Raw genomic sequence first — 25,865 nt, 5'->3', positions numbered from 1 at the left:
AGGGGGCAGCCTTGTATTATATAAATACAAGATTAAATGGATAAGCCGTTATCAAATATATCCAGCCTTGCCTCCCTCCTGTATTTCAATGATTTGAGTGGGGATACACTCACACTAGGACACAGATTAAGCACCTGACTGCCCATCTCTCTCTCTCTCTCTCTCTCTCTCTCTCTCTCTCTCTCTCTCTCTCTCTTTTGTCTTTGGAGAGAGAGAGAGAGAGAGAGTTGATGTATACAAATGAAAGCAGTGCATCACAGTGGGAGGTTGTTAAGTTAAAGGGACGTTTGTCTGTGTGCATGTATACATGTTTATACATATGTCTGAGAGTGTGTGTATATACAGTATGTTTATATGTATGTCTTTGTGTGTGCGTGTATATACAGTTTGTTTATACATATGTCCGAGAGTCAGTGCGCTTTCAATCCAAACAATACAGGAAGTGGATTTTCTTATAAATTAAAATGAAACGTAGAAGGAAAAGGTTCATATCCGCCTATTAGTAAAACAAGGCCACATCGTTGACCCTTTAGATCCGCCTGTCCGTCTACGTTTGTTACAAATCACTTCTCGGCGAGGAGCGTCTGTCTGACGAACGAGGGAGTCTGCCTCCGCCACATTTGAATCCGTTTTGACGGGAACAGAAAAGTGGATCAACTTTTCGAACTGTCGGAAACATCGCTGTCGGTTAGCGAAGAGATCCCTAAGGTTGAAAACTGTCAAGAAGTAGAGGGGAGGACTTCCCACGGAGCTTGTGATTTATTGGAAGCGGCAGCCAGAGGCAGGAGAAATGTGTGTTCAGCTGTTGAATGATGCAGTTAAAAGTGATACAGACTCAGTGGTGCAGTGAAAGCCGCCCGTCATGTTAGTGCTCTGTGTAGATATTCAAAACTCTGCAGCTAGGCTATTACAGGATGAAATTGGTATATTTTTGTTAAAATAAGTGTTAAATAGCTCTATATTCCAACAGCCCTCACTGATGGTCAGTAACATGGGTTTCCCAGTCCCTCCTTACTTACTTACTTACGCCTGCTACCCCTTCTGGGGCATAGGCCGTCAACAAGTGATCTCCAAGCATCTCTGTCTTGAGCTGTTCTCTCCAGTTGGTTCCAGGTCATCTTCATGGTCTTGGTGTCTGCCTCCAGGTCTCTGCGCCAGGTGTTTCTCGGGGGGCCCCCCAGTCCCTCCGCTCTGCAGAAAATACATTGCCTGGTATCCCGTTCCCACTTTATCCAATCGGGAGAGAGAGACCCTAGATATTTTGCTTACTGCACTGGCAAATTATTTGACTTGTGTCAAGCGTTTGATTTGCTAAAAACTATTGCTGTCAGGCGGTTAAAAAATTTTATCGAATTAATTACAGGATTTTTAATTAATCTAATTAATCGCATTTTAATCGCATAACCATTTTAGGCCTGATATTTTATATTCTATAATCATATTTCAAATTGCATGTGTCCGGATGGCAGAATTCAGTACTGTATCTACAAAACCTTCTGTATAATCATCTTCCCTTTATTCATTTGCTTAGATTTTTCAGGTCTGGTCAATTTTAACATGGTGTTATTTACAGTAAAACAAATAAATAAAAATAATTGAATTGATATTTTCATTTGTTTCATTACAATTTACTCAAGCCTAGTAACATACACAGTATTTCTGACACTGGGAATACATTCCCTGAGATCCATAGATTCAGATACCAAGAACATGCAAATGGACAATTAAAAAAAAAAATCTGTAAATGTTTATTCTACGTTTTAATGGAATGAATGAGATTAAAAAAATATATATAATAATAATAATAACTTTATAAAAATATATATATATTTTTTGTAATTAATTTTGAGCAAATTTTTCATAACGCGATAATTTGCTGTGTAATTAATTAATCTAATTAACGCGATAAACGGACAGCCCTACTAAAAACTAGTTTTTAGTTTATTTATTTCTGTGAGACAATTTTTTGCAGTGTGGGTGGAGTTCTCTCTCCTAGTTGGATGAAGTGGGAACGGGATCACTCTGATTCCACCTGAACTGATCAAGAGGCCGCACGAGACCGTGCTCAGTTCTCCTCCATTTTGCAGAGTACAGTATGCTGTTCATATGGTATCCTGTTGCCCAGATGCAGTATCTAAATGGGGCGACAGTGGCTCAGGAGGTATGGCGGTCGTCTGGTAATCAGAAGGTTCCGGGTTCGATTCCGTCTCCTCCCGGCGGCGTGTCCTTGAAGACACCTAAGCCCTGCTAACTGCTTCCGATGAGCGGGTTGGCGCCTTGCACGGTTGCCTCCGCGCCAAGGTGTGAGTGACTGGGTGACTGTGAGGCATGAGTTGTGAAGCGCTTTGGATAAAAACACTATATAAATGCAGTCCATCTACTATTTACCAAATCATCTGTGACCACCTGCGGCAGGGTTATATGTGAAATGGAATTGACGCGAGAAGAAATCAATTATTAAAGGGCTTTCATCGCTGATCCTTCATACTTTTGACCGGTGTACCAATACAGAGGCACTTCTGCACAACCCGGCTACCTTAAGACGTCCTTTACAGTTAGAGATGTTCCCGCTTCGCCCACTCCCAGGGGCAAATGCTTAAATTTTCAATTCATCAGTGATAATTTATCATAACCTTCCGTTAGCAGAGGCTTGACATCTTTCGAGACCCCAATTTGCAATTTTATTTCCTTTCCCAGTGGACACAAAAAAAAATATGAATACAAAATATCTCAAGGCTGCGGCGCACTTCCCCGGTGTCGTCGGGATAATTGATGGAACTTGTGTTCAGTTATGCTGTTACGCCGCACAGAAAATACAAATAGCTATGTTGTCGGATGTTTCGTTAAGAGTTTAGTTGAACTCTTGAATCTTGAAATCTTGAACCCTCTGGAACCGCGTGGAACGCCCACACGCCACTAGGCATGTTTAGCAAAACATGAAAAGTCCTTGGAATGATAAAGACTTGCCTTGAATTGTGTCTGGATGGGGAGATTATCTTCTCTCCGGTTGAATTGATCTCTCCAGCGGCCAGCGAGGGATCCTTGGTCTGCGTCGGCATGTTAGAGCCTCGAGCCAACTTCACCTGTCATGTCTCTATTGAGTGACACTGCTTTGCCCTTAAAAACTACTGCATACGTTCGCCTGCCTAGGTTTTTATTTACATCATGGTGGAATTCATAATGGAGAGTCCAGCAATCTTTGCGTGGGTGTGTAGTTGTACGTGTGTCTGTGTGTTTTCAAGTTTTTGTCTATATGTTCTTGTGTGTGCCTGGCCTGTGTGTGCTTATGTGTGTGTCTTTCTGTGTGTGTCTCTTAAGGCTGTCCCCGAAGCCTGTTTTTGGGATTCGAACTTCGTCAGGTTTTTGCGAACGGACGTTCGAACCTTCGTTTTGAATATATATATTTTTTTAATAAATACATTTTATATACTCAAACTAAGTCCTCAATTTGAATAAAGTGATTAATCTGATTCAATGAGTATTTTTTCTTTTATTAAATCAACTTCCCAGACCCAGCCCAGGGAGAAGCCCCAACCCAACTAAATCAATTAAATCAACTTTCTAATGAATATAACTCATCAGTTTATTTTAATACTATAATATTAGTGTAGCCTAATCTGTATCTGCAACTGTGAAGAAAAACCCCATTGGTTTAAACCAGGGGTCTCAAACTCGCGGCAATTGCGGCCCGCTGGATGATATTTTGCGGCCCCCTACTTGACATCAAAGTTTAGTGTTAGTGCGGCCCGCGCGCAACTTTTTGCTGCATCGTTGTGCGAGTTGGATGTTTTATTTATTTTATCACTTGTAGGCTACCATAGCGCAGGCTCATGACAGCAACGTTACGTTAGTGACTTGGTTGAAACGTGATTCCGGAGTGATACCAAGTGGAAGGAAAATATATCCAGTGCGTATGGCAGGCATCCTCGAAATTCTCCGCTATCTCCTCTGCAAGCAGTGCTCTGCCTGTCCGGCTGCACTGCTCCACTGTCTGTGTCTGTCTGGCGACTCTGGTCCAATCACATTCAGCGTCCCGTCAGCGTTTTTTCCCCCACCCACAGTCTGCGAATCAGAGGCAGTGTAGGACGGGTCTTCACGGAATGCGTGTCGTCTCTTTCAACGGGTCCGAGTCAGAGCGAGAGTTGACAGCGCATCTACTGGTAGTCTAATCTGCAGGTACTGTAGCTAGTAACCTCGTTCCCAGTTTTATCTCCATGATATAAATGTAGCTAGTAGCCTAGTTTCGCCAGCAGGCAGTTAGTAGAAAAATATGGCATGCTCAAAGATGGCCAGTAAAAGAAAAGTCGACAGTGAAAATCGCTGCAAATGGTGAAGGTGAATGGACTGAAAAATATGCGTGCATCCTCCCAGCACCAAACCAATGTGCCTAATTATACCAAGAAACGGTAGCTCTTGTGAAGAGTGGCATATTTGAAACACCACTATGAAACAAAACAGTTATTTTGATGCAACCTTTCCTCAAAATTCAGTGCTAAAAACCACAAAAATAAATGGAATGAAATCATCATATCAAGCTACAAGCAGAATTATTGTTAAAGCTATGTCACAACGAGAAAAAGCAACCAAGTCCTCACTCAGTGGCATGGGTGTTGGCTAAACACAAGAAGCCATTCTCTGATGCATAAATAATAAAAGAATGTATGACTGAAGTGATGGAGACCATGTTTGAAGGCAAACAAAAGCAAATCCTCCTCAGATAGCACAGCAACCAGAATAACTGAAATACTGGCTGATTTGAACAGCTTTGTGATAGAATAAAAAAAAAAATGCACAGTGCATTTCCATAGCTGTGGATGAGTCCACTGAGAATGCTCAGTTGCTGGTGTTTGTGAGGTTTTAGTGAGTTTGTGAGAAGATTGGATCAGTTGTACTTTTTTTTTTTGGAATACTTGATGCGGCCCAGCCTCACCCAGCCTCACTCCAGCAGCCCCCAGGTAAATTGAGTTTGAGACCCCTGGTTTAAACAGAATGAATATATATATTATTTTTTATTAAAAATAAAAAATTCATATGTTGATTTAGAATTCTAATGCCAACGTAACGAACGAAGGTTCAAACGTTTGGGCTCAGCCCTAGACTGTCTCTCTGCACTGTTGTCTGGTTTACTGTAGTGTGTTGCTCTCATGTGTGCTCTGTGTTGTTTACTGTAGTGTGTTGGTCCCGTGTGTTCTGTGTGTTGTTTACTGTAGTGTGTTGGTCCCATGTGTCATGTATGTATCCTGAGCGTGTTGGCCAGTTCTCACTCAGTACTGTGGACTCAGCGGGGCGTGTTTGATAACGTAGCCTGCTGGCACTCCTGAGACAGAGATACTGAACAACAGTGAAGCAGGGTTTCCACTGTAGTAGCAAGTCAGGATCTGAAGGGGCGTTGAAGAGGAACTACACCCAATGTTCATTCATGTTATTCCTATGGTCTTAAGACGTTATGGGATGTTAGTTAAAATGAATGACTGTGCCAAACCCAAAAACTAGAGCAGCTAAAACTCAAATTTGTGTTGTCATCAGGTATAAAGCCAGAAGCTGCTCCAAACATGAATTGGAGAAGATGACACTGAGAGCACAGTTTATGGGTTTCTGTTTCAGAAATGAGAACACTACTATAAAATAAAACTCATTTGGGTATACAAAAGAAAAAGACAAACATTCTGTGCATCCATAAATTCAGTCTCCCATTTATCATCTGTGGAGGGGCTCCAGACTTTAGGGCCGGGAAAGAATATGAAAACAATCGATATCCAATTGTTTCCTTTGAATCTAATCGATTATTAAAATCCCAAGATTGATCTTGTAATCTTTTTTTAATCTGTGGATGTGTCAAGTTTCTTGCTAAACGTTATTTAGTTTGCCTTGCGCCCGAGTTTCTGCTGATCGACTATGGAAACTCAGTCCACCAGATGATCTCTTCTGACAACGACGCCGGGTGCTGCAACCAGCAGCATCAAACCTAATTTAATTGCATGCTTTTAATTACACTCCATGTATGTGTGTGTTTAACTTAGTTAAAGCGAAATAGGCTATTCTTGGCCCTTGCTCCACCACAGTTGGGACAGGCGAAACCTGCCCAATTTTCTAATTACACACTTCTAAAAACACACTTCAATAAATACAAAGGAAAAAAACGTTGTACCCGCTTTTACTATTATGCACTTTGCTACTAAGTAATCTACCTTGCCTATTTTAGTTTTAAAATGTATGCATGGTGAAAAAGAAATTAAGGATCACAACTAGGGATGCACAGAAATTTCGGCCACCGAAAGTTTTCGGCCGAAAATGACCAAAAATGGCCTTTCGGCTTTTGGCCGAAAGAGTTTTTTCACCGAAAATATATCACAGAAACAGAAACAACCTGTAACCTAACGCGTGTTGTTGTGATGATGTCATCAAAACGTGGCTTCAGTCATTACATGCGCGCTGTTTCTATGTGTCGCGCTGTTTCTATGTAAACTCAGCGCGCAACGCGTCCAATAAATGCGTCTTTAACATGCTTTATATCCTTATTTACTATATGCCCGTCGCGGTTAACTTAAGAGGGGGGGGGGTTGTGTTTCTCACATTGACGCTGTCTGTCGTTGATAATATAATCTGAAGAGCATTATTATTATTATCATTCTCGAGAATACACGTCGCGCGTCTACTGTGCCAAAGTCAAGAGAGCACATTCATCTGCGGACTAGAAAGGTGCGCTCAGTAGAGCACAGATGTCCGCCACTTGACTTGGAATTAATGTACTGTATGCATTCAGAAGTGCTGAATAAATGTTTTATGGACCCATAATAGTGATTATTTATTATTTAAGTAAAGTTTTGCCATAATCATATATTTTTCCATAATCAGGTAGCTGAACAACATTGGTAAAAAACAATCTATTCTATGAATCATTTTCGGCCTTTCGGCATTCGGTTTTCGGCCAACTGTTTCCTATTTTCGGTATCGGTTTCGGCCAAGAATTTCCCATTCGGTGCATCCCTAATCACAACTCCCCCTACACTTGACCAGAAATACCGCTTCCTTTAGTTAAACAGATTCAACCAACCGTGGTGAAGTGGAGGCGGGGCTACAGTACAATGGAAACGGAATAGGGACTTGAAACTGGTCACATTTTTTATCCAGAGAATGGGACGGTTCCCAAATGCAAAGCATTAAAGGCCGATATCCTGTATGGCTGCCGCAGATATTTTGCACGTGGGAGTTAGACCGACATACTTCCACATCAGTTCAACGTGTGGGTTGCAGTTGCAGTCATACTTCCTCCTCTTCATTTGGATAATTTTATTTGGGCTGTGGGGGGAGGCGCTTAAATCAGACAGTAACCTCTTAACAGGCGCCCCCAACTTGAACTTGGGGACTGCATACTTTCTTTGCAAACCAAAATACTATACTTTATACTTATAGCACATGCATGAGCCTGGTCTCTTTTGAAAGATGTATATTATACAATAAAGATAATTCACTTTTAGTGCTAATGAAATAGAGTAACATAGGTCTGAACTTGAGTTGTAGAAAAAGTCTTTCTGTAGTAGTTAGTAGTCCAGAAGTAGTATTTAAAAAAATAAACACCATGGGTCCATAGCCGGGAGTCTTGTGTAGTACATGTCCAAATTCTATAAAGATCCGTTCAGGAATTAGTGATTAGGAGCGATTTTGGTGAAAAGTGAGAGAGAAATTTCTCTTCCTGTTTGCGCTTGTGACTTTTCACCTAGATCCCTGATTCGCTCATTCCCACGTGGGGTATCATTGGAAAGCCAGACTCATTGGTTACAACCCTGTCCAACAATCTTCCGGATCGCCAAATGATTGACTGAGGTAGAGCCTCGCGAGTCACGGGTGGTATTCGAAAAAAATAAAAGACTGCTGTGCACTTCGGCGCACCCCTCACATATCGGCATGTAACTTGAGAACCGCTGAACAGATTTTGTCGACAGGCAACAAATAGGGCTTTAATTATATCTATATATTGTATTGTATTGTATATTATTGTTATTGTTATATTGTTATATTATTGTATATTATTATACAATATATATATATATATATAATATTATTATTATTATTATTGTATATTGTATTGTATATTGTAGTGGCATGTCGCGCCGGTGGGCAAATCGTCCTCAAGAGGGGCCGGGTCGTTGCACGTTAAGACATCAGACATTAAGCACCCCCCACAGCCCAAATGGAATGATAAAGAAAAAGAAAAAAGACTAAGAGATTGGCAGTCGACTACGGCTCCTTTCGATCGATTAGTCGACTATTCGACTAGTCGAGGTCAGCCCTATAATGTAGTTAATCACGATCGATAATGGAAAGCTCTGACCAAGCTCCAGAGATGATAAATGGTAAATACGGAAGTACGTCAGAAGAACACGTACTACCTTGCCTATACTACTACCTAATATGCTAATATGTCTATACTACTATGCACTCAAGACTGTAGCACTCAAGTTTGATACCGTTTGACGAACACTGACCCTTAGCTGCCAGAGTTGTACCCTTCCTGCTGACTTGTTGTACAGAACTTGTAAGTCGCTTTGGATAAAAGCGTCAGCTAAATGACTGTAATGTACATTTGATATGATCCCAGGGGACCCTCCCTCCCATCAGAGATCTTTCATTGTCAGATATGATTTAGAGCGGGTAGGGTTACCCCTGCCCGGATCTCATCCTCGTATTCAGCAGTGGAGGCGGTTCAATCGTTTGATGTATGAAAACCTGTTTCGATTTTCTTGGCAAGTCACGATGAAGAGGCAGGTTTTTGTGTGGCTTTATAAACGGAGCCGCTGGTCTCACTGTGAGCGTTCACCACAACATTTCAGGAAAGGGAGTGAGTTTCGTACCTAAGAGACTCTTCCCCCTCAGGAGCCACTTCCACTTCCTGCTCACAGAGTCGACATGCTGAACCCCCAGAAGCTCAGCCTCTCGCACACCAAGATTAAATAAAGATAAGATATTCGTTTATTGATCCCCTTGGGGGAAATCGGGGCGTCATAGCAGCATGGGGGAGGGGAGGTACAGGTATGGGCAGGCTAATAGAAGAAAGACATAAATATAGGCGATACAATTTGATCTGGATATAAACATAATGAGAGAAATAAACAGTGTAAACAATATACCGGTAATTAACTCTGAATATAAAAATATGAGAAAAATAAACTGTAAACAAAGGTGCACATGCGGGTCTGTATGCGGTTATATTATGTTACAAAAAAATATAGGCAATAAAGAATTTTTATCTGAATATCTACTATGAGTAAGAATAAAAGTAACCAGTATACACAAGGTGCAGTATACTGTACATACACAAGGTGCCCTAACTGGCGTGATATACGTCATACGCTGTAGTCCATGCAGGTTTTGGTGGTTAAGAGTCGGACACAACGCTATGCGATTTACCCGCAAGAGTTTGTGGATCTCTCCCTGGATGTTACCCCTTGTCCTACAGACTCTCCTCTAACCCAGGTGTCTGTGTCCGTCCTCTGCAGGTACTTCGACTCGGTGGACATCTGTAAGATCCATTCGGACTGGCAGGAGGTGAGACTCCAGGGCTGCTTCCCCAGCAAGGCCAGCGGGCCCGTCACCGTCACCGCCCTCACCGTGCTGGAGAGGACGGCGCTGGAGTTCGCCCTCTTCCAGGAGGGAAGCAGGTAGCACACCAGACTTAGGCGTTCACTTCCTGGTGCGGAGCAAGGAAACTAATAAAAGAAGGAAGGGTCATCATGTAAGAACACCAGCGTTCTGTGGTCTACTTGGTGCCAGCCTCTGGTGCCATTTCTATTGAAGCCTGTATTAACCACATTATGCATCGGGCAAAAATGGGGCTAGTTTTGCACAACACGCCTGACGATTGCATACCCAAAGTAAAATGCTTAAGTGGTTACAATTCTAAATATACCAGCTATCTGAGGAAATACATCTACCGATATCACCAATAATTTTTGCCATCAGCGGTGATTGGTCAGTTCTCGAGTGTATATTGTCTGAAGTGGTCATTGGCACATAAAAAGACGCTTGCCTGACGTATCGGCATGTAATTCGAGAACCAAGGCACGGAATTGGTCGAGTGAGGTGGCGTTCGAACGGGGACAAATGGATGTTTCGAACGGTATATTATATGTTTGGCGAAAAATGCAGCCCAGAGCCGGTAGACGCTCGCAAAGGGCCACGACGTGCATGCATGGGCATGGCGACCCGATTTCGGGCCGGTGCGTGGTAAGAGGTTAAGCAATAATACACAAGAAGCCGTGGTATGAATATTGCCACCGCTGTGATGCGCCCGCAGGCACGGGAGCGAAGCTCGAGTGCCGTAGGCATCACAGCCGTGGCCATATTCATGACATCCCACGGCTTCTTGTGTATTATTGCTTTTATACAGCAGGTTGCGTCGGGAAAAATATAGGATGAATACAGACAATTCTAGGGTCTTTTATATTGATTTCAGTGAACTTGGCGTAGAAATATTGTTCCTAAAGATGTCTCGTTGCTATGGAATTTCAAATGGAGTAGGCTATCAACAACAAGCTTGGCAACGAAAACGAATGACTTATTAGACTCTAATGCAAGAGGAAATCTGAGAAAGTCATCAGCACCTTGGGGGATCAGCACCTTGGCCAGTTCAATGCCCAGGCTGTCGACTTGGTGCTGTTGACTTCATTGCGGCTTTTCTCCAGCGCGTCCAGCTCATTTTTTGTTGGATTGGCATGTCTAATTTGATTTGATTTGATGTTTTTTTTATTTTCGTGTCTTACATACAGGTGTATGCCCAGCCCATATGGGCTTACAAGACACATAAACAATAAGTATATAATAGTACACTTGACAAATTACTTGACAAATTATGACATATAGACCAAGATGGCCACAAAAAAAAGAAAATGCAATAAAAGGTAATATAACACAAGTTGTAAGCAATGTATGTAAACAAAGAAACAAGAGGAATTCATATACAATTATATAGGATATAGTGTGTTTTGTCTCAAGTGCCATGCTTTCTCCAAAATTCCTGCAAAACTGAAGATGTCCTCCACAAAAAAACAACTCAACATACAACTCTGTTTTTCTAAATACCGGTAGATGTAGGCCCGTCCTCTTTATCTATCCACTCATTTATGGTTAACTGGTACGTTAAATCAAACGTAACGCTGTCCGCGGAGTAGGTCATATTGACCTAGTTTCCGTTTGATGAATGGCAGTTGCTACAACTTTCTACAACATTCTAAAGCCAGCGCAGTCGTATATTCATGGTGATTTAACCGTGAGTGTATCATGAATATACTCACTGTTTAGAACGCTCTCGACCAATCACAATGCGTGGTCATAACTACCTGTTGTATAATGTGTTATAATAGATGATACAGGTTGTATAATGTGTTATAATAGATGATACAGGTTGTATAATGTGTTATAATAGATGATACAGGTTGTATAGTGTGTTATAATAGATCATACAGGTTGTATAATGTGTTATGATAGATGATACAGGTTGTATAATGTGTTATAATAGATGATACAGGTTGTATAATGTGTTATAATAGATCATACAGGTTGTATAATGTGTTATAATAGATCATACAGGTTGTATAATGTGTTATAATAGATCATACAGGTTGTATAATGTGTTATAATAGATCATACAGGTTGTATAATGTGTTATAATAGATGATACAGGTTATATAATGTGTTATAATTAGTGCTGTCAGGCGATAAAAAAAATGTATCTAATTAATTACAGGATTTGTAATTCATTAATTTAATTAATTGCATTTTAATCGCATAACCATTTTATGCCTGATATTCTATAATCATATTTCAAATTGCATGTGTCCGGATGGCAGAATTCAGTACTGTATCTACAAAACCTTCTGTTTAATCATCTTCCATCTATTAATTTGCTTAGATTTTGAGCATGGTGTTATTCACCGCGCAGATTGATTGATTGAATGAAAATTGTATTAACAGATTGCAGAATGGGTACAATACAGTACGGCTCAATACACAGACCAGAGAAAGACTTTCGTCTTGTTTACATCAGGGTCCCCCATTTTCAATTCATAATGAATTGTAAGTAAGGGTGCAACTTGCACCGTGCAATCCATTCTTTGTGGATCTAGCCCACAGTATTTCTGACACTGGGAATACATTCCCTGAGATTCATAGATGTCCCTAGAATCAGATACCAAGAACATGCAAATGGACCATATTAAAAAAAAAAAAGTCTGTAAATGTGTATTCTACATTCTTATGGAATGAATGAGATACAAAAAAAAATTATAAATTTGAGTTAATTTTCATAATGCGATAATTTGCTGTGTAATTAATTAATCTAATTAACGCGATAAACTGACAGCCCTAGTTATAATAGATCATACAGGTTGTATAATGTGTTATACTAGATCATACAGGTTGTATCGCTCCTGGCCTCTTACCCAAAGCACTGAGAGACGTGTATCCCTGTTGCTCCTGCCAAAGACCCTGCCAGCAGGGTGTAAATGAATAACCAGCACGCGCCATCATTTGGTAGCGCTGGGATATGAATTAGGCTTTGTCCTTGTGTTCAATTGTCCTTCACTCAGAGCCCTTGTTATGTGTATTTTCCTCCAATAGCAGTCGGCAAATGCAGCTACGCTTTTTAGCATCTGTTAGCCAGCGCTGGTGGCAGTGTTGTAGTACGCAAGTCCTGGATTTTCACTTGGACTTGAGCGCTGATGACTCGGACTTGGACGTGAACTCTAGCGTTGACTGCATTCTGACTCGGAAGGTGCAGACGAGGACTCAGACTTGTTAATTGATAAATAGTTATTTATTTTGTATAAATTTTTTTACAATGGGCCCTAATCATTTGGCATAAGATATTGATGGCTATATTAATACCATGACATTATTTAATTTCGTGCAAGGGCAGACACGTGTGTTCCAACTACATGCAGATTCACGTCGATACCCTCATGTTCAGTACTTAAGATGCCTAAAGAGACGCCCCGAATCATGCGCTTTGCTTACACCGATTTTACATCAAATTTCAGCAAGAGCATGCGATCTAGATGTTTGATATGTAAACGAACTAGTGAAGAGAAGACCCGGACAACCTCAAACTTCAACAGACATCTGTAGAGTGGACTCAACCTTGATGACTTGGATTCGGATGCAGACTAGGGTAATGGGGACTCGACTCGGCTCGGGTTCGTCTTTGGTGACTCGGACTTGGACTCGAACACTGGGGACTCGAACTTGAGATTTAGTGACTCGACTACAACACTGGCTGGTGGTCCATTGAATGAGATGTTCTAAAACATGAGACTGTGTCATCGGGGTTAAATCAAGTCCCTCAATTAAGTCATGTAATTAATCCACCTGCGGAGGTTTGTGAAAATAATTGCCCCGTCCCTATCGGATTAGGTCTCTCTCATCGGATCGGTCGTTAATCTTTGTTTTGTCTCCCTACCGTGTCTGTGTGCTCCACACATACCCACAAGGGATGTACTGATAGCGTTCCTCCACCGACGGTGGACATTCCGAGTCCTCTGCCGATTCAATTTAATACTTTTACTGAAAAAGATCAGACCGTTAGTTCGGGATCGTTGGGCAAAAGTGATTGAGATCTGAATCCATTTTCATTCAGAGCGCGCTTCTGTGTCCTGCGCGTCAAAGGTACAGAAAATCAATTTGCGTTTATTTTCACACGTTGCACGTGGCGCTTGGTGTGGGATGTTTGTGCCGGGCAGATTGTCCAATCCTAATAGTCCTGTTTTTGTAATCATCCTGATAATAATCCAAGACCTGTGAGCTCAATGACAAAGTAGACCTTCCTTCATTTATTAATATATTTATGTATTGATTAGATTACCGGTAGATAAAAAATGTATTGTCATCATACAGCACAAGTACAGTACAAGTTTGGCATCCAACCAGAGTGCAAATGTAACAGTAAAGTGCAATAGCAATGTACAGGTGATTAAACTGGGCATAACATATATAAATTAGTACTACCGAGTGTAGTGCCAATCAGATGTATGTACAGAGTTGTAGTATTAATATGTACAGTGATACAGGTATAAGGCTGCCCTCCCTCAAGCACCTGAAATCACTTGTAATTTATATATTTTATACCCAGTTTAACATTCTATATTACTGTTGCACTTTACTGTTACATTTGCACTCTGGTTGGATGCCAAACTTATTTGCATTGTACTGTACTTGTACTGTATAATGACAATACATTTGAATCTAATCTAAAGACAGTATGGTAGTAGCAGTGTTGTAGTCAAGTCATTCAATCTCAAGTCCGATTCAAGTCTCTAGTCCCCAGTGTTCAAGTCCGAGTCACCAAAGAAGAGTCCGAGTCGAGCCCCCATTACCCTAGTCCGAGTCCAAGTCATCAAGGTTGAGTCCACTCCACTCTGGCAGTCAAAGAGCCGACATACAAATAAGAAAAGGTCTACATTAAACATAAATGACACAGCGGTCGCCGGTCACCATTTCAAAGGGAGTTAATTTACTTTGTGACACAATAGCCAAACAAATGCACTAGCCATCAATATCTTATACCAAATTATTAGGGCCAAGAAATGTATTTAAAAAAAAAAAAAACGTATCAATTAACAAGTCTGAGTCCTCGTCTGCACCTTCCGAGTCCGAATGCAGTCAACGCTCGAGGCCAAGTCTGAGTCTGAGTCACGAGTCCTGGAAATCAGTCCAGGACTCTGACTCAAGTCTGAGTCCTGGACGCGTATAGCCTTTTTACAACGCATCCGCGTTTCCGGCTTCCCGTTTGGCGCTCTGATTGGCCAGGTCATGTGACATGTGCGCCCAATAGCGTGTTTGCCCATTTCCGCGTCGAACAGCCTGCAAACTACCTGCCGTTCTATCGCGCCATGCTCTAAGACAAACTCTAACCTTAACCAACTTCGAAAGAGTGCCTAAGCTTAACCGGCGAAAGAACTTGCCGTCACGCTCTAAGACAAACTCTAACCTTAACCAACTTCGAAGAGTGCCTAAGCTTAACCAGTGTAGAAACTTGCCGTCCCACGATTGGCGCTCATGTCACATGACCTGGCCAATCGGAGCGCAAAACGGGAACCCGGAAAACGCGGATACGTTGTAAAAAGGCTTCAATCGTCCTGGACTCTAGTACCAGCAGCGTGACTAGTAAGAGTAGGTAAGGGATAATTATCCACAGATATGTAAGAGGATTATTCCCCCCCACAAGGCCTCACGTACCTCCCTCCCTCTCTCCCTCCCTCTCTCCCTCCCTCTCTCCCTCCCTCCCTCCCTCCCTCCCTCCCTCCCTCCCTCCCTCCCTCCCTCCCTCCCTCCCTCCCTCTCTCTCTCTCTACCCCCTCCCCCTCCAGGAGGTCGGACACGGCCGACAGCCACCTGCTGGACCTGTGCATCATGGTGTTCCGCGCCTCCTTCGGCAGCGGTAACAAGCTGACCCTGGGCCGCCTGCTGGCCCACAGCAAGCGGGCGGTGAAGAAGTTCGTGGGCTGCGACGTGATGCTGGAGCCGGGGGAGTACGCCGTGGTCTGCTGCGCCTTCAACCACTGGCAGATGAACGTCAGCGCCGTGGTCGCGGGGCCGGTCACGCCCGGTAGGTCCACGGCGCGGCACAATCACCATCACAATCACAATCACAACCAGAATCAGAATCAGAATCAGAAAGTGCTTTATTGCCAAGTAGTTTTTGCATACAAGGAATTGTATTTGGTTGTTTTTGGTGTGACATTGACGGACAGACAATTATGGTAGAATAAAAAATGTTAAAAGGTGGAATAAAATTGTATGGAATATAAAATAAATGAACATAGAAGCACAATAGAATTATTAAATAAAAATAGGAATAGGCCAGGGCTGTACAACTGTGCACAATGTGGTTAAGTCTATACACTAATTAGAATAAAAAATAACGAGGGGTGAGGTGAAACAAAGGGTAGGGTGTGAGGGGAGACAAAGGCATGGGGGAGGGGGGAGGGGGAGGTGTGATCTGAGAGGAAAACCTCCACAAACAGCACAAGTACAGTACAACGAAAAGAAGCTTGGCATCCAACCGGAGGGCAAATGTAACAGTAAAGTGCAACAGTAATATAGTGTAATATAGGTGATTAAACTGGGTATTTACATGTCGGTGAATGAGAGCTTGATCCTTGAGATTAAATAAAGTTTGAATTATCTAGAGACCCTGGTATAGAGGCTTTTTTTTTTTTGTAACTACTTTTTCTCCCCATTTTCTATTTTTCTCCCATCCCAATTTCGTATCGTCCAATTCTACCCTCCCCTGCCTCGAACGTTGTTAGACCATGCCTCCCACTGGTCGGCTGCAATGTGGACGAAGCCTTGCACCACGTATCCCCTCCGGTACACGAGGAGGCAGCAGTCGCATCTTTTCACCTGTACAGCGCGATCTCTCAGCGGCGAGGAGTAACGCGTGGGAGGCTCACGCTGCCCCCGATACTTCCTGATTCTGCTGTACAGGCGCACCAACCGACCTGTAGGAGTCGCTGTCCACAACGTCCGATCTCCACCCACCGGCTTTCCCACCCCCTAATACTGCCAATTGTATTAGTATGAACGACCAGCCAAGCCGGAAGCAACGCCGAGAGCTGGGCTCGAACCCAGCATCTCCTGCGTTAGTGGCGAGCGCCTTGCCCACTGCGCCACTTAGCCGCCCGGTACAGAGCCTTGTTGTACTCCACAGAGCTCAACATGAATGAATTTGGTGTTGAGCGAGTCGCGCGCACCCTAGGGACGGAGCGCGGAACGACCGGGACGCGGGGCAGACCGAATAAACCCAGAACCGCCATTTAAATTTTAAAAATGGATATGCTGAGAGCCACAAAAGTCTAGAGTAAAAGTAGACGGAGCTATGCTCCCTGTGCAGCAGAGGGGGGGGAGAGATTTCTAAAGCACTGCTGCCCTGTGGCTCTGAATTGATCAAACAGGCCACTAATCTAAAAGAAAGAGTTCTCTGACCTTAAATGATATTAAATTCTCCTCTCTGTGAGAATCCTGCTGCTTCTGTGGGCCCAAAGGTACAAAGTTACCCAGCGCACGCAAAGGACCTTGTGAACTTTCATTTAAAAACACAAAGGTTATAATAATATTGGAAGTGTGTGGGTTTTTCCCACCAGCACAGCAGTAATACTGTACGCCAGGGGTGCCCAACCTTGTTTGAACCAAGATCTACTTTTTAATTTACCATCTAGCCGAGAGCTACCAGCCAAAATTGTATATTGTAAGCCGTCATTTGAGGCTTTATAAAAGCAGCATAATGAACACAAGTCTGTCAGTGCCGAGTCCGACCTCATCTTAAATAACAAACAGCATTGCTTGTTGTAGTTAACAAGGAGAGGCAGAGTTGATTTAGCAAAAAAAAAAAAAAAAAATGTATATACTTTTATTAATCGAGATCTACTTGAAATCAGCCTGCGATCTACCTGTCGATCGCGATCGACTGGTTGGGCACCACTGCTGTACGCAACCGCATGGATTCAACCAGACATCTCCTAGCAAGATGCTGAGCAGTCCGAAGCAGAAAGATTACTAAAGTCATTAAGAGTCAGTAAATAATAACATCTTGCACTTACAGACGGTAATCTGTGTAATATTATTTTATTGCCAGTAGCATTTGGAACGCATGCACCATATAAAAAGATGACTAAATAATCACATCTAATTGATGTGAGTAAATAAATACATCCTATGTTTATAGATATTAGTGTGTTTATAGTTTTCGTTTTTGCTCGTAGTCGATGAAAAGCAATGAGATCCACGACTTGTTCTCTGATGTAGCGTGGGATGCAAATAGCTCCCGCTTGCTGCTCGACGAGATTAGATGTCATGGCATTTCAGGCTAGTAACAACAGCTAATGCGTTGATATCTCCGCTCTCCTATTTCGAGTGTATCTCGATCGGTTGCCGATTGATCGGAGCATCTTTATTGATCCGTGAGAAAACATTAAAGGAGAATTCAACCGAGCACGGTCATGTATTCTGGCTCATTTCTCCAGCCGCCCGATCACATGCTGGGGGGGAACGAAATCTTGCCACCGCACAGAGCCATGCAGTCTGCATGTGACACGAAGCCACAGAACAGAGCTGCTGACATCTCTCATTGTGTACTAGGAAAGATTTGATTCATTAACACTTTGGGTGCCATGGGTTAAATTCATTATATACCATAGGTTGCCGGCTCTATTTGTCTATGGAGAAGTACCCCTTCTTTGCATGGCTATAACTTTTTAAATTCTATTGCTACATTGCCATTATTAGGGCCCATTCAAAGTCCTATATGTATTGTTCATTGTGTAGCAACGTTAAACTTTTTCATTCACATATTCATAGTAAAGTATGGTCTAATGTATAAGTATGTTTTCATCTCTTTCTGCAGCTTTCTCCAGAACGTGATCTATAGCCCCAAATGCATTATATTGATGATGAAATACAGTTTGATGGCAATCGGGGCGATATAAAAAATTTCAATTGGACGTACTTCTAGAATGATCTACGTATGATCTGATGATGACCGGATGGGCGGGGGATCGTTTATAATTCCGTGGGCAGCGTTATATCATTCATCTAGTGTGGGTCATATGTTCATCATAACAGTTTATATGGAACACGTTCAACAATAACGCTGAATCTTACCGGATATTCCTCGCGCCGTTGGACGATCAGCGTGGTGTAGACCGTTTTCGATTATGGGATGTTTATCCTGATGAACCATTTCCAGCTTGTATAATACTATATACGTCCAAATCATGTTGTTTATCGAGTTATTGGCAATGGATCGCTATATATTGTGCCGAGCCAGAGTGCCGGCAGCCAAACCGAGTGCCCGGAAGTAATATGGCCGACCAGCACAACCTCCACAGCACTTCCTGTTTGGCGATTGCGCCGGTCGGCCACCAGATGGCGCTCCTGAACCGCCAGAGAGCTCAGTGGGTCCTCCTGGTGGATCTCAGGCCAGTGGAGGGGAAATATGAATCCGATCACAGATTTTTGAAATATTGATATTAAAGACGCTGTAAAGCGTCCTTCGGCAACTTGAGCATGGCCGGGAATGACGCTGTAAAGCGTTTCCCGGCAGTTAAAGTGTTAATAGTTGAATCATTTGAACACGAGTTACAGTAGACTAGACATAACACTGCATGTATACACTATTCAAGTGTAGTGATAGATATTTGACATTTTGAGATAACCGGCTAATAACCGGGTCTGGCCAGGTTGTGAAAGGTGGCCATCTCAGCCGGGGTCCAGGCCAGGGTCTAAAGACAACGGAGACTCTCACTGTGTGACAGACAGGCCACAGCACGGCTAAACCCTGGCTAGTGGAGACCAGACAGGCCACAGCACGGCTAAACCCTGGCTAGTGGAGACCAGACAGGCCACGACACGTCTAAACCCTGGCTAGTGGAGACAAGACAGGCCACAGCACGGCTAAACCCTGGCTAGTGGAGACCAGACAGGCCACAGCACGGCTAAACCCTGGCTAGTGGAGACCAGACAGGCCACAGCACGGCTAAACCCTGGCTAGTGGAGACCAGACAGGCCACAGCACGGCTAAACGCCGGCTAGTGGAGACCAGACGGGCCACAGCACAGCTAAACGCTGGCTAGTGGAGACCAGACAGGCCACAGCACGGCTAAACCCTGGCTAGTGGAGACCAGACAGGCCACGACACGTCTAAACCCTGGCTAGTGGAGACAAGACAGGCCACAGCACGGCTAAACCCTGGCTAGTGGAGACCAGACAGGCCACAGCACGGCTAAACCCTGGCTAGTGGAGACCAGACAGGCCACAGCACGGCTAAACCCTGGCTAGTGGAGACCAGACAGGCCACAGCACGGCTAAACCCTGGCTAGTGGAGACCAGACAGGCCACAGCATGGTTAAACCCTGGCTAGTGGAGACCAGACCGAACCCTGGCTAGTGGAGACCAGACAGGCCACAGCACGGCTAAACCCAATAAATCACATGGTAAACAAAGCTAGTGGACTATTAAAGTCTCTTGAACCTGTTCCTTTTCACGCGTGTCTTTACTCTGAACATGTCTGCCCTCCCACCAGTGTCCAGTCCCACCAGCGGGGCCTTTACTCTGAACATGTCTGCCCTCCCACCAGTGTCCAGTCCCACCAGCAGGGTCTTTACTCTGAACATGTCTGCCCTCCTCCCACCAGTGTCCAGTTCCACCAGCGGGGTCTTTACTCTGAACATGTCTGCCCTCCTCCCACCAGTGTCCAGTCCCACCAGCGGGGTCTTTACTCTGAACATGTCTGCCCTCCTCCCACCAGTGTCCAGTCCCACCAGCAGGGTCTTTACTCTGAACATGTCTGCCCTCCTCCCACCAGTGTCCAGTCCCACCAGCAGGGTCTTTACTCTGAACATGTCTGCCCTCCCACCAGTGTCCAGTCCCACCAGCAGGGTCTTTATTCTGAACATGTCTGCCCTCCTCCCACCAGTGTCCAGTCCCACCAGCGGGGCCTTTACTCTGAACATGTCTGCCCTCCTCCCACCAGTGTCCAGTCCCACCAGCGGGGTCTTTACTCTGAACATGTCTGCCCTCCTCCCACCAGTGTCCAGTCCCACCAGCGGGGTCTTTACTCTGAACATGTCTGCCCTCCCACCAGTGTCCAGTCCCACCAGCAGGGTCTTTATTCTGAACATGTCTGCCCTCCTCCCACCAGTGCCCAGTCCCACCAGCGGGGCCTTTACTCTGAACATGTCTGCCCTCCTCCCACCAGTGCCCAGTCCCACCAGTGGGGTCTTTACTCTGAACATGTCTGCCCTCCCACCAGTGTCCAGTCCCACCAGCGGGGCCTTTACTCTGAACATGTCTGCCCTCCTCCCACCAGTGTCCAGTCCCACCAGTGGGGTCTTTACTCTGAACATGTCTGCCCTCCTCCCACCAGTGTCCAGTCCCACCAGCGGGGTCTTTACTCTGAACATGTCTGCCCTCCCACCAGTGCCCAGTCCCACCAGTGGGGTCTTTACTCTGAACATGTCTGCCCTCCTCCCACCAGTGTCCAGTCCCACCAGCCCTGGGGTCCCGCGGCGTCCCAGCAGCCAGGACTTCCCCGGCTACATCCTGGCCATCTACAGCTCCAGACAGGTGATGGTGGAGCAGGTGGAGGCCACGCCCACCACGCTGGCAGACGCCATCATCCTCCTCACGGAGAACAAGGGAGAGCGGCACGAGGTGAGAGAGAGAGAGAGAGAGGAGAGTGAGAGAGAGAGGCACGAGGTGAGAGAGAGAGAGAGGAGACTGTGGCTGTTCTGCAACCCAGTCATGTTGTTCGTTCTTGTTTTGTGACTTGTGTTTAGCGTGAAAATATAATGAAATGTAAATATATACATGTGTCCAACAATATGTATGTATGTATGCAGATTCTGCATAATTGGAATCGGAATGAATGGAAATTAAATCATTGTGTGTTTAGTTATGCGGTTACTCTGGTGTTATGAACTAATTCCTATTCCTGAATGAACAAAACAAAAACAAACAAAGTATTTTATGATGCTTCGGAACATCGGCGGAAGATTCTGAATTGAATTGTCAGATGGAATTTACGCCCTAAGACATACGTATACACCCTAATGTACATGTATACACACTTGTCATTATACAGCACAAGTACAGTACAATGAAAAGAAGTTCGGCATCCAACCAGAGTGCAAATGTAACCGTAAAGTGCAATAGTAATATACAATGTACCGGTGATTAAACTAGGTATAAAATATATAAACGAGTACTACTCAATGAGTAATAGTGCTAATCCGATGTATCTACAGAGTTGTGGTATTAATATGTACAGTGATACAGGTATAAAGACACTGGTAGTAAATCATACTGGCCAGCAGCGTAACTAGTAAGAGTAGGTAAGGTACTGTATCTACAGATATGTAAAAAGAATTATACGGAGGTATGTACAGACAGATGTATATATACGGTAAGAATAAATATATATATATATACGGTAAATACAGCATTAGTCTACATGCTATCATACAAGTGATGTGGTCATAACACGCCCTCCTCCACTGATAGCAGTGCAGCGTACGGTTGAGAAGAGTAGAAACGACTTTCACTCCAGAATGCATCTGACTCGGCTTGATGAGATATTGGCCATAAGTGTGGGGTTTTAACGACCAGTCAGTCGCCCCCTCTTCTGTCTGTGGGTTCCCAAGTCACTAACCATGTCTGTTTGCCAAGTGTCTTAACATAGCTGCTGCTGGAGATGAGCCATTACACAAATGATATTGAGTCTTTATAGGCGGGCATAAGACATTATTACCCTGAGCTATTATTTGACACTCTACACAGCTCCATTAGTGTCTGTTTCTTTTATGTTGAAGACGAATGAGAATATTATTGTTTGGGTTGGCGGCGCTATAAATAACATTCGGCCACTAGATGTCACACTAGAGCACCAGCATGTCCTTTATCCAATCGGGTGCATTCTAACAACAACATTAATTTGGACCCGCCAACATTTAGGACATTTAGCTTTTTTTTAAATGTTTTTATGAACAAAAAGATCAGATCAGTGCTCGGTATGGGCCGCTGAGCCTGCAGAGTCCAAGGTGGAGTCAGCTGCACACTGTTGGTGGTGGAGACAAGTTACCCAGACATGGTGCGTGGTGGAGGCAAGTTACCCAGACATGATGCATGGTGGAGGCAAGTTACCCAGACATGATGCGTGGTGGAGGCAAGTTACCCAGACATGGTGCGTGGTGGAGGCAAGTTACCCAGACATGGTGCGTGGTGGAGGCAAGTTACCCAGACATGGTGCGTGGTGGAGGCAAGTTACCCAGACATGGTGCGTGGTGGAGGCAAGTTACCCAGACATGGTGCATGGTGGAGGCAAGTTACCCAGACATGATGCATGGTGGAGGCAAGTTACCCAGACATGGTCCCAGACATGGTGCGTGGTGGAGGCAAGTTACCCAGACATGATGCATGGTGGAGGCAAGTTACCCAGACATGATGCATGGTGGAGGCAAGTTACCCAGACATGGTCCCAGACATGGTGCGTGGTGGAGGCAAGTTACCCAGACATGGTGCGTCATGGTGGAGGCAAGTTACCCAGACATGGTCCCAGACATGGTGCGTGGTGGAGCGCTTTGAGTGTGTAGAGGAGCTAAGTTATATCAATACAGTGATTCATGTATTTATTCATATCCTCCCCCAACAGGTGAGAGAGGTGAGGGACACACACTGGCATGCACACACACACACATACTGTACAGTGTACACACATACATATACTGTACACACACAAACATACACATACACACACAATAGCTTTTATGTGAACTATTGTGCTATTTCTATTTCACTTGCTTTGAATTTTTCTATCTTTGTCTATCTCTCTATAGTACTGTATATGTATATATATGTATCTCACTCTCTCACACTATTTCTGTCTCTATATATATCGCTCTGTCTCTATATCTCACTATCTTTCTTTCTCTATCTTTTTCTCTCTCTCTCTATCTCTCTCTCTGACTCTCTCTCCCTCTGTCTCTCTATCTCTTTCTATCTGTTTATCTCTCTCTCTCCCTCTCTGTCTCTCTCTCTCTGTCTCTCTTTCTCTGACTCTCTCTCTCTTTCACTATCCTCTTTCTCTGTCTCTCATCTCTCTCTCATCTCTCTCTCTCCCACACACACACACACTCAGTTCAACACGCAATCTTCATCTATTTTTTATGTTACTTGCTCATTATGTGTGCGAGGCACATCTCCTCAGGGAAAGTGAAACAATGTATTCATTCAGCAGCACAACAACTCACTCAGGTATCCTTGCTTCTTGCTGAAACCCACTTCTTCCTGTCAGGCTCTCTCTCTCACTGACCAGGGAACGCTTGAAACGCTGTCAGCCACTTTGAGATTCCACTTTAGATTTGGTTCACAGTCCCCCGAAATCCCATTGTACATTTATCTGAGCACATGTCACACACGTGCATGTGTGACACACACACACACACACACACACACACACACACACACACACACACACACACACACACACACACACACACACACACACACACACACACACACGCTCTCTCTTGAAAAACAAAAGATACAGGCCTTCTCCTGAATAGCACTTACTGTCATTGTGTTGGCTGGCATTTAAAAGAGCTTTTGTAACATTCTTCTTTAACGCCAGCATTACATCATTCAGCTCTTTCTTTGGACTCACCACTCACAGCCTTCTTAGCTAGTCAGGGACCATAGCTTCCTAGCTAGTGGCTTCCACTTCAGAGACCATAGCTTTCTAGCTAGTGGCTTCCACTTCAGAGACCATAGCTTTCTAGCTAGTGGCTTCCACTTCAGGAACCATAGTTTCCTAGCTAGTGGCTTCCACTTCAGAAACCATAGCTTTCTAGCTAGTGTCTTCCACTTCAGAAACCATAGCTTCCTAGCTAGTGGCTTCCACTTCAGGAACCATAGCTTCCTAGCTAGTGGCTTCTACTTCAGAAACCATAGCTTCCTAGCTAGTGGCTTCGACTTCAGAAACCATCGTTTTCTAGCTAGTGGCTTCCACTTCAGGAACCATAGCTTCCTAGCTAGTGGCTTCCACTTCAGAGACCATAGCTTCCTAGCTAGTGGCTTCCACTTCAGGAACCATAGCTTCCTAGCTAGTGGCTTCCACTTCAGAGACCATAGCTTCCTAGCTAGTGGCTTCCACTTCAGGAACCATAGCTTCCTAGCTAGTGGCTTCTACTTCAGAAACCATAGCTTCCTAGCTAGTGGCTTCCACTTCAGGGACCATAGCTTTCTAGCTAGTGGCTTCCACTTCAGGAACCATAGCTTCCTAGCTAGTGGCTTCCACTTCAGAGACCATAGCTTCCTAGCTAGTGGCTTCCACTTCAGGAACCATAGCTTTCTAGCTAGTGGCTTCCACTTCAGGAACCATAGCTTCCTAGCTAGTGGCTTCCACTTCAGAAACCATAGCTTCCTAGCTAGTGGCTTCCACTTCAGGAACCATAGCTTCCTAGCCAATAGGGAATACAGACCCTCATCTGCAGTTGTTCCTCATCGGCCAGATGATTTAATTATATATTTTTTTAATAAAAAATCCAAAGAAAAAAAAATATATATATATATATTTTTATGCAGTCAGGCAACTGAAAACAACTGAATTTCCTGGTGGGGGACCCCCAGACCCCCTGCTTAAAAAGTGGCCCGACTGGGGCTATATTCTGCACTATATTTCCTGGCCTGAATGATTTCCCCAGTCCGGCCCTGGTTAAAAGCCTCCTATGCTTATTAGTGTGTGTGCGTTTGAACGTTTGCATGTTTCAACCATACATTTCCATTTATTAACACTTTGATCGCCATGGTTAAATTCATAATTTACCATCCCTAGCCAGCTCTATTTGTCTATGGAGAAGTTTCCCTTCTTTGCAGGGCTATAACTTTTTAAATTCTATTGCTAAATTGACATTATTATTCAATGTCCTATATGTATTGTTCAGGGTGTATCAATGTTATACTTTTTCATTCACATATTCATACTAAAATACGGTCTAAAGTATAAGTATGTTTTTATCGTTTTCTGCAGCTTTCTCCAGAACTTGATTTATAGCCCCAAATGCACTATATTGATGATCAAATACAGTTTGGTAGCGATCGGTGCCAGATGAAAAATTTCAACTGGAGGTACTTCTAGAAGTTACTACGTATCATCTGATATTGACCGGATGGGCGGGGGGTCGTTTATAATTCCGTGGGCAACGTTATATCATTCGTCTAGTGTGGGTCATATGGTCATCATAGCAGTTTATATGGAACACGTTAGAAAATAACGCTGGATCTTACCGTATGTTCCTTGCGCCGTTGGACGATCAGCTTGG

The 25,865-nt window shown here is 43.9% G+C and overlaps 1 protein-coding gene across 1 annotated transcript in view; it reads left to right on the top strand.

Annotated features, from left to right (window-relative positions):
- The window catches only part of capn15 (calpain 15), a gene marked incomplete at its 5' end in the record, with an annotated part of 132,473 nt that overhangs the window by 89,480 nt on the left and 17,128 nt on the right, over positions 1-25,865 (top strand). Inside the window, 3 exons of the mRNA XM_084322971.1 lie at positions 9,498-9,659; positions 15,360-15,598; positions 21,026-21,201. Coding sequence (XP_084179097.1) covers positions 9,498-9,659; positions 15,360-15,598; positions 21,026-21,201 — 577 coding nt within the window. The remainder of the gene's footprint in view (positions 1-9,497; positions 9,660-15,359; positions 15,599-21,025; positions 21,202-25,865) is intronic.

The sequence above is a fragment of the Notolepis coatsorum genome (assembly GCF_963971535.1).
Source record: "Notolepis coatsorum genome assembly, chromosome: 10".
Lineage (NCBI taxonomy): Eukaryota > Metazoa > Chordata > Actinopteri > Aulopiformes > Paralepididae > Notolepis > Notolepis coatsorum.
This window is presented reverse-complemented; position numbering and strand designations above follow the sequence as displayed.